Source organism: Oryx dammah, unplaced genomic scaffold (genome assembly GCF_014754425.2).
Source record: "Oryx dammah isolate SB20612 unplaced genomic scaffold, SCBI_Odam_1.1 HiC_scaffold_10, whole genome shotgun sequence".
Taxonomy (NCBI): domain Eukaryota; kingdom Metazoa; phylum Chordata; class Mammalia; order Artiodactyla; family Bovidae; genus Oryx; species Oryx dammah.
The window spans coordinates 21,334,213-21,349,769 of record NW_024070194.1 but is presented as its reverse complement, the minus strand read 5'-3'; the positions used below and the strand labels follow the sequence as shown (position 1 = coordinate 21,349,769).

Below are 15,557 nucleotides of genomic sequence, written 5' to 3'. Positions count from 1 at the left end.
TACTCTCCACTCCAGGCACACAGTAGAGACTCAGAAAATCTTTGTGAAATGAATTAACAGGACCTGGTACACAGCAGGTGCCAATCAAAGTTTGCTGAGTGAATCAGTGAATGAATGCACCCGGTGCTGGGAACACAGCAGTGAGGAAGACAGAAAATATCCCTGTCCTCTGGGAGTCCAGGGGAGCACACAAAATGCAGCATTAGTCTGATGTCGATAAGGGTTTTGGAGTTGAAGTAAAGGGCTTGAGAGTGATGGGGAATATAGGGCATTTTGGAAAGGCAGTCAGGGAGGGCCTCCCTGAAGAGGTGATATGTCAGCAGGGCCCAGTGAGGGCTGGGGGACAGGCTAGAGGCTAGGGGAGATGAAGGGCAGTGAGCAGAAGCCCAGAAGGTGGGAAGAGGGGCAGAGCTGGGCCATGTGGGCCTGGTGGCTTTTGCTCAGATGGTGATGGGGACCCACAGAAGGGTTTGAGCAGACAATGACCATGGTCAGGTTTACATTTTTAACACCACACTTTGGCCTCTGTGTGAAGAGGAGAAAATAGGTAGGACAATGAGTGCTGTTGCTGGGGAGGAGGTGATTAGACGGGAACGCGAGGGGCTGATGAGAAAGGTCTTGCATTGCATCCCCCCCATTCCCTCCTGAGTTCTACTTCTGGGAAGGGGGAGTCAGAGGGACCAGCAGGGCTAGCTTGGGGACACCAGGCAGAAGTGGCCCCTTGAGCTCAGCAAGGCCATCTCAGTGGGGACAAGGGCCCAGTCATCTGAGCCAACCTGCTGGATGGCACATCAGGCCCTAGGAGCCCCCTGACCACCAGCTAGTGGAGGTGCCTGGAACTCTCAGATCTAGGAGGGCAGAGATCAAGTCTGTCCTACTCCTGACACATAGTAGGTGCTCAGTAAGTCTTGGTGGAATGAACGAACAGGAACTGGTACACAGCAGGTGCCAATCAAAGTTTGCTGAATGAATCGGGAATGAATGGATTGCCTGCAGCCCTCTATTGTTTGCTGGTGGTTTCTCCACAGTTCCTTAAAATAATTGCAGCTGCTGCCAATCACAGAGCCTTACTCTGAGTCAGACCCCTGGCTCTGTTTCTTACCTGCGTCCAACAACCCCGCGGAGCAGGTTCTATTTCTATGCCCATTTTAAAGAAGAGGAAACTGAGACCCAGAGAGTTAATTAATCCCCTTCCTCTTAAATTTCCCCAAGGTCACTCAGCTTCTAAGCAGCACTTTTATACCTTCCAAACTAGGATCTTATCAATAACACCATCAACGCAGTTGTAAATCCCCTGGGGGCAGAAACCTGAAGCTGGGGTCCTAATAAACAGCTCAAGACTGCATCACATCTGAGGCATTGCCCTGGCTTCTCACTGCAGCCTGGTACCACCTTCCTGATAAGGAAACTAAGGTCTACAGCCGGGAACTCTTTCAAGAAGCTTAGGGGTGAATTGTGGCAGAAACCTCATCTTCTGGGGCCTAGCCAAGGGCTCTCTGCACAGCCCCTTCATCCTTACTGTGCCCACCCCACCTCATGTCCCCAGCGCAGGGGCAGGAGATGGAGTCCCCACACCAGAAGCCCTGAATGGGTAGGAAGTGAGTGTGTTAGTTGCTCAGTCGTGTCCGACTCTTTGCAACATCTCATGGACTGTAGCCCGCCAGGCTCCTCTGTCCATGGGATTCTCCAGACAAGAATACTGAAGTGGGTTGCCATTCCCTTCTCCAGGGGATCTTCCCGACCCAGAGATCGAACCCAGGTCTCCTGCATTGTGGGCAGATTCTTTACCATCTGAGCCACCAGGGAAGTCCAACCAATGGGTGGGTGGCCCAGCCAATGATGTTAGGCCCCTCCCCATCACAGGCCTGTCTCAAGATGCAGGTACACTAGGATGACCTCTGGGTGGACCTCTCACCTCTGCTTCTTCCTCGGTGGGCAGAAGCAATGAAAACTGAGCTTCAGGACCTGCTGGGAGAGCTGGGCTCTTAAACTGCACACCCAGTGTGCATAGCTGCACATGCACAACAATCATCATGGCAGTAACAGTAACAGCAACAGCAGCAGCAGCAGCAACAGCCAGTGCTCCTGGGGCACTCAGCCACCAGCCCTACCCTCCACTAGGCTTCAGGAACCCTGGTCCTCGTAACAGTCCAGAGAAGCAGGTCCTGTTACTATCCTCTGCTTTTTAGACAGACACAGAAGCACAGAGAGGTGGAGTAAGTTGCCCAAATCACACAGCAAGTATAAAGCAGGTTCGGGATTCAAACCCAGGCAGCCCAGCTCCAGAGCCAAGCGTATCAGGAAGGATACATAAGGGACTGGCCTCCTCTGGGCAGGGGAACGAGGAGGAGGGGATGTGCTGGGCACTTCTCGGCCTCTTAGGGGGCTGCTGTTTGGTTGCTGTGGTTGCGTTGTCAGGTGTCTGTATCACCTTGAAAATAAGAATCTCTTGGGCTCCTCCGTCCATATCACCCCTTCCTTGTCCTGGGAGGCCCTGTCCCTTCCTCTTCTATTTCATGACTCACACCTCCTCTAAGAGCCCTCCCAAGTTCCTCCCTCTCCTCCATGGGTGCTGCCCAGACCAGGCACTGGCCAGCTGTATCCTCTGGGGCCCACTGGCAGCTACCTGTGACCTGGTGGTCAAGCCATGCCTTGTCTCATGCTGGTGGGCACAAGGCTCCCTGACCTGAATTGGATGAAGCGCGCTGGCTGGCTGGCCGGCCATGGGGCTCCATGCTGCAACCCGGCCCTCCTCGAATCACAGCATCCTTCAGTGTTCCCTGAGGGTCAAGCTGACCAGATCCCATTTATGCCCAGGGAGTGTGTTCCAGAGTCAGGCGCACTCTGTCAGACAGACTCACTCCCTGCCTCCTCACCTGAGAAGAGCCATCATCCAAGCCCAGGTAATACCAAAGGGGACCCTAGGCTCTGAGCTTTGCTGTCAGCAGGATGGGTGATTCAGGGAGCGGAGGCCATGACACTTCCGCACTGTGTGGGCTCAAGCCCCTGCTCTGCCTTTCACTAGCTGTGTGGCCTCAGGCATATGACTTAACCTCTCTGAGCTTCAACAGCTGCATCAGGAAGATGGGGATCCTAACAGTAGCCCTGTTCCAACAATCACACAAGAGGCCGGGGTATAACCTATTCAGCAGAGCGCCTGGTATTTCAAAACAAGCACTAGCTGGGCCTTGATTGTCATTGTTTCTGCTCAGCAGCAGGCACTGACTGAGTACTTTATGCATCTCAAGTGATCCCTGTAACAACCCTAAAAGGTGGTTGATATCACTATCCCCATTTTACAGATGTGGAAATGGAGGCTCGGAGAAGTTGAGATGCATCCAAGTTTGCACAGCTGGTTGGTGAGGCAGGATCTGAACCCAGGGCTCTCTACCCTGGGGAGCATGCGCACTCTTATGCCATACCTGGCCTCAGGGAAGCCCACTGCTCCTCTAACCCACCTTTCCTGACAGCCAGCTGCTGACTGGACCAGCACGACTTCTGGCCTCTCCTTCCCACCTGCTGTGGCTAGTGCTTTCCCTCTGCCCTCTCATCAGATCAGGGGGTGGGGGTTCCCCAGCCCTCAAGGGCAAACCCGGATGAGCAGCCCTCGTCCTAGAAGTCCTCCCGTCCAGTTTCCCTGCACACACTCCTTTCTGCCTGTCTTCTGCCTGTTCTGTTCCTCTCTGCTTCTAGCAGCCACTGGCCCTACCCCAGACTCCAGTCCCTACTCCACCAGCCCCTGGCCACGCCACAGATGCAAGCACAGAAACGCTCCCATTTCCTATGCTGAGGACTTGACATGGAGTCTCTATTCGTCTCCCCACAGCGACCCTGTGAGATGGGTCAGTCTCAGAGAGGAGGAAACTGAGGTTCAGAGAATGACTTGTTTCAAGGTCATCTGGCTAGTGAGTCACAGCTCAGTGCAAACCTGGGGCCAGCCTGAGCTTCCAAGCCCAGCTCAGCAGCATGGCTTGAGTGGCCTTGTCACGGATTAGAGGGTTATTGATTGGCTCACAATCATAATCCTAATTATAGCTCCCTTTTATTGAGGGCTTGATTATGGCCACCCCCTGGTATAGATGCTTCTAGATTATAGAATATAGTATGCAGTATATGTAGTGTATATACATAATATAGAACACGGTGTAGAAGGATATGTGAAGCCACAGCTATCATCATCCCATTTTACAGATGAGGAAACTGAGGCTCAGAGAGGGTAAGGGACCTGCCCAACCTGCACAGCAGTGTATGGCAGAGCCTGGACCCAGCCTCTGCCTTCACACTCTCCATTCCTCTGCTGACCGGCAGGGGCCTCCCATTCAGCACAAAACCCTTTGCCCCTCAGTCTGCTCTTATTCCAGCCCCTAGATCTCCCCGAGAGGCCCCGCGCCCCAGGGAACTTCCCAGCCTGAACTCTCTGAGCCACCTCCCCTCCCCTTGGGAGGTTAACAGCTATCTGGTTTGAAGATCTTTGCACTGGAGTTGGGGGAGGGGGGTGGTTCTCCAAGGGACCCTGAGAAGGAGCTGCAGCCCCTACTCACTGGCCTGTTTGTCAGGCCTGGTGTTATGCCATCTTCCCAGTACCCCCCAGGGTGTGGGTCATCACCCACTCATACCTAAGCGGGCAGGAATCAGAGTAGGCAAGCCATTTGCCCTGAACCAGGAGCTGGTGGCAGAGCTGGGACCTGAATGCAGGTCTGTTGGCCACCTTACCCTCTGGCCTTCCTTAGGGCTGCTCCATCCAGTGGAGAGCCCCTGTTGCCTGGATGGACCCCTCTTCGCATCCTCATGCAAATGACAATCCCACTAAGCATTTCTCATAATTCCCTCCTTCCATTTTCCCAACAACCCATAGGGGAGGGACAATCATCAGACCCATTTCTCAGAAGAAGAAACAAGCACCACCAGGCAGTTACTTAGCTGGGTGCCTAGCACAGGCTGTGCCTTGGTTCAGTGACCTGTAGAATGGGGTCATGACAGTTTCCTAAGACGGCTGGGGATGTGTGAGATTGCGGAAGCCTGGGGCTCATGGAGACATGCCCTCGGGATGCTCTTAGACAAGGCCGGAGGCCCGAGTGTGTTATTCTCGATCAGCCAGCATCCAGTGAGGGCCTGGCCTGCCAAAGGAAGGGCCACGTGTCTCCTTGAACATTTCCTGAGCCTGGGGATGCCGAGAAAACGATGAGTCATCCACCAAGCACCAGCCTCCCAGGAGCCGGCCTCGGGTCCCAGCCGGGGCGGGGAAGGTTCCAAGCTGGGAAGGGGCCCCATGAACAGGATTACTCCCAAACTGTCCCCACTGAGACCTGAGTCACCAGGTCTCCTCCGCAGCCTCCCACTGCCATATGCTACCAACCTTAGGGACAGTTCTTGGGTTCTGCCCACTAGACCCTGCCTCTGGGTCATCACCCCGGATCTGTGGGTCTACATTCCTGGCTTCCTAAACGCCTCTCTTTCTACCCAAGAATACTGTGTCAACCATGACCATCGACCATCAAGCTTCCCTCCCCACAGCCCCATGTCACCCAGTCCCAGACACTCAACCTCTTGTCCCAAGGGAACCAGCCCCTCCTCTTTGCCCCAGGCCAGCCTTCTCCCTCCATATCTCACTATATCCCAGCCTCCTGTTTTACCTTTTTTGTAACACATCTCCCTCTTGCCACAATTTCCTGAGGCTCCTTCTAAAACCTGAAGCTGACCTCATCTCCCCTCTGCTTGAAAATCCTGCGAACCCTAGGTCTCCTTGATGGTGACACACTAGCTCCTCTGAGTGGCTTTCCAGATCCTTCTCTTCCATGTGACCCCAATCGATTTCACTAGCTAATCCCCCTCAGGATCTCCAAGTGGTTCTCCAGCGGATCTGACCATTCACTGCCCTCCTTCCACCCGTCTGAAATGCTCTGTAGAGCACGCTTCTCTGGGAGAGTGTCCCTGGTCCTCACACCCAATCTGCGCTGACCCCCCAAAACCTGTCCCACTCCAGCCCTTGCTCATGTTCTTATCCCCTGGAGGGAGCCTTCCCATGTTCTGTTCTTGCTGAATGATTCAGTTTGCCCCTTGAGGTCCAGCTTAAATGTCGCCTCCCCCAGGACTCCTTGGACGCCCACAAGAAGGCGGATGGTCTAAGCCTTGGGGCTCCTGAGGCCCTGAGTGCAGAAGGCCTGGGTGGTTCTCAGATGCCCGCTGTAAGGCACCTGCTGCCCTCACAGTGGGGAAGCCCCTTAGTGGCAGGGTCCCTGGGGATATGGCAGTGAACCAAGCCGACTGGTCAGAGCTCATAGCCTTATGGGAAGAAAGATATTCAACATGTAAACTCGTAAAATATATATGCAATGTCAGAGGGTGGTAAGGGCTAAAAAGAAAAATGAAGTAGAAAGAGAGTCCAAGGAACCTAAGGTGGCCCTGGCTGGGTGATCAGGGAGGGCTTTTCTGAGGAGGTGACTTTGAGCAAAGATCTGAAAGAGGAGGGGGAGCAGCCATGCAGAGAACTAGGGGAAGAGTGTTCCAGGCTGGGGAAACAGCCAGTGCAAGGGCCCTGGGGCAGGTTTGCAGCTGGTGGTTTTTAGAATCGCCAAGGAGGTCAGTGTGGCTGACACTGAATAAGCAAGGGTGGGGCAGCAGGGCCAGATCACGTAGGCTTCAGAAAAGACTTTGGCTTTTGCTTTGAGTGAGATGGGAATCTTAAAGGGTTCAGAGCAGGGGAGGGAGAGCATCTGATTTGCATTTTGCTTTTACTGATTTTGCTGGCTGTGTGAGCCAGAGGGAATACAAGGGGGGCTGAAGAGGACTCAGGGAGCCCAGTGGGAAGGCTGATGCACTGCCAGGCTTGGACGAAGCTGGAAGCCTTGGAGGTGGTGAGAGGGTAAAACTTGAGATGTATTTTGAAGGTAGAACCAACAGAATGTGCAATTTGGATGGGGAGGGAGGGGTGGTAAGAGAAAAGAGTCAAAAATGACGCCTGGGTGTGCCCTGAGCCTGGGAAGGGTGGAGCCCCTGTGATGGGGAGGGCGGTGGAAGGAGCAAACGAGTGAGTGAGTGAGTGAGTGAGTGAATGAATGAATGAGTGAATGAATGAATGACCCCCCACTTTGGAACCCGATGGGCTCACACTCAGCCTGGTTCTCTGTGGGAACTGGAGCTCCCCGCCTCTGCCTTCGTCTTCCCAGCAGCTCAGGAGCCCTGAGTCCAGTTGGAGTCTGGATGCTGAGGGAGTCATTGACCTTGTGGGGACAAGACAATTGTTCTCTCTCCGCCCCCGGCAGCCTGCCCAGGGGGGTAGCTGTCTGACCCTCTGAGCCCACGGATGCCCTGGCTCTCCCCTCCCTATGGTGACCCCTCATCTGAGGGCACCCTACACAAAGGTGAGAGGGTGAAGGTGTGGGTGACGAGGCGGGGCGGCATCTGTCTCCCAGGGTCCAGACAGGGAGGAGGGCAGCCTCAAGCTCTGGGCAGCTTTTGCAGGGTGTCCTCAGATAGGGACCACGGTGAGCCTGGGGTGAGGAGGTGGAGAAAGCCAGGGCACCTGTGGTCTGAGAGGGTCAGACAGCCACAGAACCCAGGCCCTGCCACCTTCTCAATGCAGGGTTCAAGGAGGCTCCTGGGCCTCTCTGATGCCAAGGTCTCGTCCACTTCATGGAATCCAGGGGAGATGAAATAGAGTGTCTAGCACATGGCAGGGGCTTGAGAACATGAGAGAGGTGCTCAGACCACTGCCCCACGGGGACAGTCATGACACCAGCCTCACTGTTTTCTCTGTAAGAGCCCAGAGCTCAGGCTCCTAGCCAAGGACTAAGGCAGGGCTTGGGGGAGTGTGTGGCTGGGGGCGGTCAGTGAGAAGGCTCTGGGAAGTACATCCTTCTGCCTTTCTACCTGGCAGGCTCCTCAAGGCCTGGGCAAAGCCCCCACTCTCACCTCTCTAGCACCTCTCCTTGAGCTCTGGGATTGGACACCCTCAGCAGCAGCAGCAGCAGCAGCAGCAGCAGCAGCACCAGGAAGGAATTCAAACGCAGGAGGGACCACAGGAGGCTTCCCTGTGCAACAACTAGGGAAACCAAGGCTCAGAGCAGGGCAGGAGCCAGTCAGGGCAGAGAAAGACCCTAAGCCTTCAAATCCCCAGCCCTAGGGGCTCATGCCACACCTATGGCCCTTGCCAAGACCTTGCTGACTTTTTAAAATTTATTTATTTTTAACTGAAGGATAATTGCTTTACAGAATTTTGTTGTTTTTCTGTCAAACCTCAACATGAATCAGCCATAGGTATACATATATCCCCTCCCTTTTGAACCTCCCTCCCATCTCCCTCCCCATCCCACCCCTCTATTGCTGGTGTTTTGTGCAATTCAATACAACATTAACCAGGCCCCAGTGGCACTGGAGACACAGAAATAACCCAGACACAATCTCCAGGGAACCAATAGCTGCTTCCCACCAACTACATGCCAGGGATTTGGCTGGGTGTGTTATTTCCACGATCTAGTTTAATATCTGTGACATTTTATTACCATTCCCATATTTCAGATGAGGAAACTGAGGCTCAGGGAGATCACACAGCAGCTGACATTTCCTAAGACTTGCTATATTCTTTAAGCTCTGTATACATTAATGCATTCATCTTTGTAACAGTCCTATGAGGAAGACAGGATTATCAGCTCCATTTTACAGATGAGAAAACTAAGGCCAAATTGGTGGAAGGGCAGAGCTGGGATTTGAATCCAGGACCCTGTGGCTTGACACCCAAAGCCCTTCACTTCCCCTCTATGTCAAGGTGGGCCAGGGGCAGAAAGTGGACTCAGGAGCCCTTGTTCTAACAAGCCACCCACCTGGGTGGGCTCTCTGCCAGCTTCCTTCAGCTCCCTCCCTGGCTTTGGTACCCAGGGCCCAGGCCTGGCTTTGACTGAGGTTAGCAGAGTGACCACCTGAAATGACAAACAGAGCCATTTCCAGTTTTCCAAGTCTCCTGGAAGCGGGACTTTGGAACCCATTTTCCAGATAAGTACACTGAGTCTTAAAGAGGTCAAGCAGGCTATTTGCCTGAGATCACATGGCAAGGAAGTGGGTGCTTTAGGATCCCACCAGTCCTGGCCCCCTCACATCAAGTTCGGAACCCTCTCTCTCCCACCCTGCCCCCCATGGTGCTTGGCTTTGGGTGCCGGAAGTGCCACCATGGCCAAGGTCACAAGCTTTCCCTGTCGCCCTTGTGGGGCAGGAGGTGGGATAAGAGGAAGAGGAGGAAGGACGCTGGAATCAAGGAAGTGCTCTGGCCACTGTTGTGGGGACTGGGACATGGCCCCACCCCTTGTGTCCACTCCATCCCTCACACTTGGCTTCAGCAACTGCTGACACCCCGGGGGCAGCAGGGGCCGGGAGCGCAGTACCGGCTGACTTGGTTATAATGAAGACGCCCCGGCAGCTCCACGCTGCCAAAGGACAGGGTGTTTTTCAGTAGGGTCCTGAACATGTGGTATGCACACACAGTCACACTTGTGGTCTGCCAATGCCCACACCCCAGGTGCCTGCACATCTGCCAACTCAGACACTCACAGTCACACACACTCACATGCAGTCTCTCCTCCACCTGTACGCACGCGGGCACGCGCACACACACATATACACACACACACACACACACACACTGCCCCGGGCACACAAGCATCCCCAGCCTGCACAGGACAGGCACACGCACACTCACGTCCACACAGCCACACTCCTGCACACATACCCACACGCACATACATGCTCTAGCCCAGGAGTGCTCACGCGTGCTCACCGTACTCAATTTGTCCACAACCTCCCAGGTAAGAGCTGGCTTGGAGAAGCCCAGGTTTACCTGAGGCTGGGTTGGACCCTTGACCTTTGTCCCTCAGCAGCCCCAGCCACAGCTCCCCCCTCACCTCCCAGTCCTCCCCAGCAGTATTTCTCGGGTCCCAGTTGGGCCTCCTGACTCCCAGGCACTCAGAGACGGGAAGGCAGCCTGTAGGGACCATGAAAGAGAGGATGCTCATGCCAGGCCTCGCCCAAGGACAAGAGTGGGGATGTGCTGCCCCATCCCCCACCAGCAGAAGGTGACCCAGGATCCAGAAGAGAGGGCAAGGGAGGGCAGAGCCTGGTCCAACAGGCTCCAAACTGAAGCCCCTCCCCCAGAGATCCCAAGACCACGTTCGCCCGAATCACCATGGCTTCATAAACGAAATAGCCCACTCTGCCATTCATGAGAAATCCAAATAGGGCCCGTGTCATTGTTAACCTTCTCCCTGAAAGTCCCCCAGGACCCAGGACAACAGAGGCCTTCCCCCTCTTCTCCTCACCCTATACCCATCCTGTCGTGCCCCAGGGAAAGTCCCAGACAGCAGACACCGAGCCAGTCCTGCCTGAAGTGCCAGCCTTGTTATTACAGACATCTTGATGAGAGTCTGCTACACTAATTCAGACTAAGGTGTAACGGACTGAAAGCTTGTCACGAAAAGTTCTATGCTTTCAAAGCACGTCAGGCTGTAGGACATCTCACGGAGGGTCACAGTGGAGGGGTGTACAGGCGATACCCAAACTCTGCCTCCCCTGCCAGTAGTGTGGCCTTAGGGAAGTTCTGAACCTCCCTAACCTCAGTTTACTCATCTGAGGGATGGCAGTGGCAGCAGCATCGACCTCTGGGCGGCCGTGAGAGCCTGACACAGGGACAGGCACACAGTAGGTGACTCAGAAAGGGTCACTGTGGTGACACTTAAGAGAAAAGTAGGAAATACCGAGGTGTTCAACAGAAGGTCACAGCCTACGTTAAGCTGTGCTAAGTCAGAGGCCATTTCCCACCGAGATCAGTGGCCGCAGGTGCCAAAGGTTTACACGAAAGCTCTGGGGAGAAAGGCTGAAGACTGTGAAAACGCTCTCCACTAAATGAACGTTGTCTGCAAACTGGGAAAAGACCACCATTAGTCAATTTGGCCCGCAGAACACCTGGGGTCTGGCTTGAAGAAGCCGGGTGCTGAGAGTGGAGTTTGGCAATCTGGTGTTTCCCTCGGGGGAGGGGGCTCTAATGGGGGGATTCCTGGCATGTGATGGACCCCCGCAGAAGCCTCAGGGCAGTGCAGAGATCTGCCTTCCAGGCTCCCCACCAGTGGAGACTGCCTCGCTCGGGGCATCAGTTTTCCCATCCAGAAGATGGTAGAGCTGGGCAGAGAACCTCTATCTGTAAGGAACCTGGGGGTTCTCCAGTCCTGGGAGCTGACAGATGGCCTGGGGCCCCGCCCCAGACATAACCTGTGGGCCTCGCAGGCCCCCGGAACAGCCCCATTCCGAGAGACCAGAGGAAAAGGGTTGGTTCACTCTGCGGCTGAGGCTGGAATGGAGTTGGGGGTCTCAGCTCCAAGGGTCTTGCTTCCCTCTCTTGGCAGCCCACTGAGGCCAGAGCAGCCCAAAGGCAAGAAATCCTAAATGCAAACCAGGCTTTGCCCGGTCGGGAGGCCCGGCGGGCTCCTGTCACAGGAAAATCTCGTCCCCAGGAGTGCCCCGTGCTGCCACCCTCCTCCCCTCAGCCTTCAGCCTCCGCCTCCACTTCTATTTCCTGTGACAACCTGCAAACTGAAGTCCAACTTGTCTGTCTCTCCCCCCACCCTCCACGCCCAGGCTTCTGCTCGACCCCCGCCCCGCCCCACCCCGCCCCACCCCACCCCACCCTGCAAGTGGGCCCCAGCTGCAAGAGGCCCCGGTCGAGTATAATTCCCTGCACCCACCTCTCCACCCTGGGCCCGTCCGGACAGATTAAGCCTTTGTCACACACACCCAGAAAAGCTCAGGGCCAGATGGGACGGGACAAGCGGTGTCAGACCATCGACCCTCCACAGCCAGGACTAGGAAGGGCCCTGACCGCAGCACCACATATGGCTGTGAGAGAAGGAAAGGGGGCCCCCCGCGGGGGACGACCAGAGAGCAACAAGGACGAGAGATGAAACACCACGGCCACCCTGGGGACCCAAGCCCACGCAGGAGCGCAGGGGACCCTTGTTCTACGGCTGAGTGACACAACTCCCACACCCCCTCTTTGCTAAAATTGTTCTGCCTGCCTGCCAGCCCTCCCCTGGAGCTTCTGTGGGCTTCTTGACCAGATCCTGGGCTATCCCCACCTCCCCCACCAGCTGGGTGCCCAGGGAGCAGGCTCAGAGTCCAACCCGCTCCAATGCCCCAGGGCCCCTACAAGGCCTGTGGATGCTAAACAAACGTCTCACACAAAGGTTTGTGGCCCAATGACCTTCACAAAAACCCACCCAGGACAAATGACAGGATCTCTTCCAACTGACATCAGAAGCAATGATAACTTTAACTCTGTGTGTGTCATGTGTGTGCGCGCGTGTGTGTGTGTGTGTGGTGTGTGTAAGCCAGTGAAGGTAGGGGATGTCCTCTGCACCTTTCAAAGATGGGCCCATTCAGTTCCTCCCAGGAAGAGGCCATGGCTGCCCCAGAATTCCCAGCAGGACTTGTCCCTCTTAGATCAATGAAAAGGAAAATGGAACTGTAAAAATAATAACTGAGCCCCAGGAAGGTGCTTGGAGCTGGGGGTGGCAGGACTAAGGGCACCTCCTGTGGCTGGCTCCGGATGGTTGGGTGAGTGGCAGGGAACTAACAGGCTCTCTGGGGACCCACGGGCCAGGCAGGTGGGTGTGGGTAGCTTGAGGGCACGTCTGTTGTGTTTGTTGTCCCCCTGGTAGCCTGGGCAGGGAGGCCTAGGTTCCCTTTCTCTGCTTCCCAGGCAGGTGGTCCCTCGGGAGGGCTTATTATTGGTCTGGGAGTCCGGGTGGAGTCTTTCCAGGCTCCTGCTGCCAGGCAAGGCGGGTCAGGGTGAGCCTTGCCGAGGATCCGAAGACTGGCAGGACCTGGGGTCCAGGCGGAGCACCCAATTTCTGAATGTGGCCTGGGTAGTGTGTGTCCCACTTGCTCCCCCTTGACAGCTGTGAGGCTATAGGGGCAGCGGGACTGACGGCTTCAGTATGCTCATTCCCTAGGGGAGAGGTCGACCAGCTCAGAGAACCAGTGAGCTAGCTGCCAGGCCTGAGGGCCACCTGCTCCCAAACTCCAGGAGTGCATGGAGTGGGGGCTCCTGCCTCAGACAGAAGGAGGTCGGGCCAAGACGCCCAGCTCCCTGGGGAGGGATAACAGGGATGGGGTGGGGGTGAGGGGCACCAACTGACCTGGGAAGCCTGGATGGCTCAGGGCAATGACCCAGGGTAGGGAGCGCAGACCCAGCCAACCATCTGGTGGGTCACTGACCTCGAAAAAACCTCACTTAGGCTGGGGACACTAGCCCAAGATGGAGGAGAACCGAGGCGGGGTACGCAACTGGCAGAGAGGAGAGCTGACCGAGGTAGGGGAGAGGCAAGGACCCCTACTCCCTGGTATGGACAAGTGGGCATCAGTTTGGGCTCCCTGACCCGATCGGGGAGGAGACAATGACCCAGACTCCCGGGGTTTGGCAGAGAGCACTGATTTAGGCGGGGAGGTCCCGACTCTGGCGGGGTGGGACCCTGACCTAGCCTCCCCCTCCGGGAATCCGGTCCCGGCGCGCCCCCCTCGGCCCGGCCCCCCGGTTCGGGTCCGGCCGGAGGCGGCAGCGGGCGCAGATGGGCGGCCGGCGGCCGCAGTGGCGGCGGCGCGGTTATCAGCGCTCCTCGCAGATGGGCCGCCCGCCCTCAGCGCTCGCGGCTCCCCACTCCCCGCGGCCTGCAGCCCCGTCCCCTGGGCGCGGGGCGGGTGGGGGGGGCGGCGCCTCTGGATCCGCTCCTCGGCCCCCGCCTCCCTCCCTCGCGGCCCCCTCACCCCGCGGGCCCGGCCCGGGCGGCCGCCGGAGGGGGAGGGGGAGGGGACAAGTGCACTTTTCGTAACGACCGAATCAATTGTGTGTGAAGAGCCCGCTCCGGCCGGGGACGGGGCTGAGCGCGGGGCGGGCGGGCCGGACGGGGGAGGAGCGCGGAGGGGGGAGCGGGGGAGCGGGGGAGCGAGGGAGGGAGGGAGGGAGGCCGGCGCGGGGCCGCCCCGCTCGCTCGCTCGGGCCGGGCGAGGCCGGGGAGGGAGCGAGGGGGGCAGGGAGGGAGGCCGGCCTGGCCCGGCCGGGCCGGGGGCTGAACGCACTAACGGAGGGTCTCCGCCACGGAAAGTTCAAAGCTCAGCAGCGCCCCGGCAGCAGCCGGCCCCCCCAGCCCCCACCCGCTGCAGAACAATGAGGTCCCGGCGGGGGAGCCGCGGGGCCCGCGCCGCACGCCCTCTCCAGGGCGCCCCGGGCCGGAGGGGACGCCCCCGCCCGGCCGCCCGCCTCCTCCCTCTCGGCGGCTGCGGTTCCCCGCCCCCTCCCCCACGCCACCCCGCCCGGACCCGGGCCGGCCGCGGGGACGGGGGAGGGGAGGGGAGGGATAGGTCAGGCCGCCCCCGTCCCAGGGAGGGGGGGAGCTAGGGGCCCGGGGGGCGGAGGGGGCGCCCCACCCACCCGCGGGAGGCGGCTGCTGCGCCAGGCTGCGGCTCGGGCTGCCCCTCCCCGGGCCAGCCCCGGGTGGGGTCGGGGAGACGGTGCCCAGGCGGGCCCCCTCCCCTGGCGCTGGGAAGCCGAGCGGACTCCCCGTCCCGTGGCTCCCCTGCCCCCCTCTCCCGCGGCACCACCCTCCACACACACACACACACACACACACACACACACATAGACACACACACCCCACACCACCCAGCCGGCCCGGGGGCGGGAGCGCGGGGCGCCCGGGACAGGCAGCCCCGGGGCGGGCGGGGGGAGGCTCGGGCTTCGGAGCAGCCGCCTGCTGGCGGGGGGAGGGGACGGGAGGACGGAACATGCTGGGGTGAGCAGCCCGGGACAGCCCGCTCGGCACGGCCACGGCCCGGGCAGCAGCGCAGAGGGGGCAGGGACGCCCCGAACCCGGAGCGCTGCCCCGGGCGGGCTGGGGCGAGCGGGCGAGCAGGGACGCGGGCGCCCCGGGCGGGCCGGACCCGCGGACCACCTCGGGGACACACGTTCGGACACACATCCACACCCCCACCCCGCCCCCGCCCGCCCGCCCCGAGCCCCGCGGCGGGACCGGCCCGCGGCCGCCTCGCGCGCACTCACCGAGCCCGTCTTGACCGGCACATACACCACTTGGCCCATCTTGGGTTCCCGGCCGCTGCCCAGGCGGAAGCCCTTGGAGCGCACCCAGAACTGGAACTTGCCTTTCTCGCCGGCTGCCGGGCCGCTACCCGCGCCGGTCCCGCCGCCGCCCTGCAGGACCTCGGCGATCCGCTGGTATTTACTGCGTGTCACCGTCTTGGTTTTGGCCGAGTCGCCGTAGGTGCGCAGGCACCAGTCCCGGAACTGGCGGCCCAGCTCCGAGTCCCCGGGGCTGCGCTCGCGCTCCCAGCCCCCGCGCAGCAGCAGCGTCGGCTTCGGCATCCTCCCGCCGCGCCCGGCGCCCTCGGGGGCGGGCCGGCCGCCGGGCCGCCCGGTGCCGGGACTGGGCTGGGCTGGGCCGAGCCGAGCCGGGGTGCGCCGCGGCCCCGGCTGTCCCGCGGTGTGGCTCCGGCGCGGAGGCTTGATG

The 15,557-nt window shown here is 58.8% G+C and overlaps 1 protein-coding gene across 1 annotated transcript in view; it reads right to left on the bottom strand.

The window, feature by feature from the left end:
* The window catches only part of NOL4L (nucleolar protein 4 like), a 131,866-nt gene extending 116,454 nt beyond the window's left edge, over nt 1-15,412 (bottom strand). The window contains exon 1 of the mRNA XM_040247555.1: nt 15,092-15,412. Within this exon, the coding sequence (XP_040103489.1) occupies nt 15,092-15,412 (321 nt within the window). The remainder of the gene's footprint in view (nt 1-15,091) is intronic.
* Nucleotides 15,413-15,557: the final 145 nt, after the last annotated feature.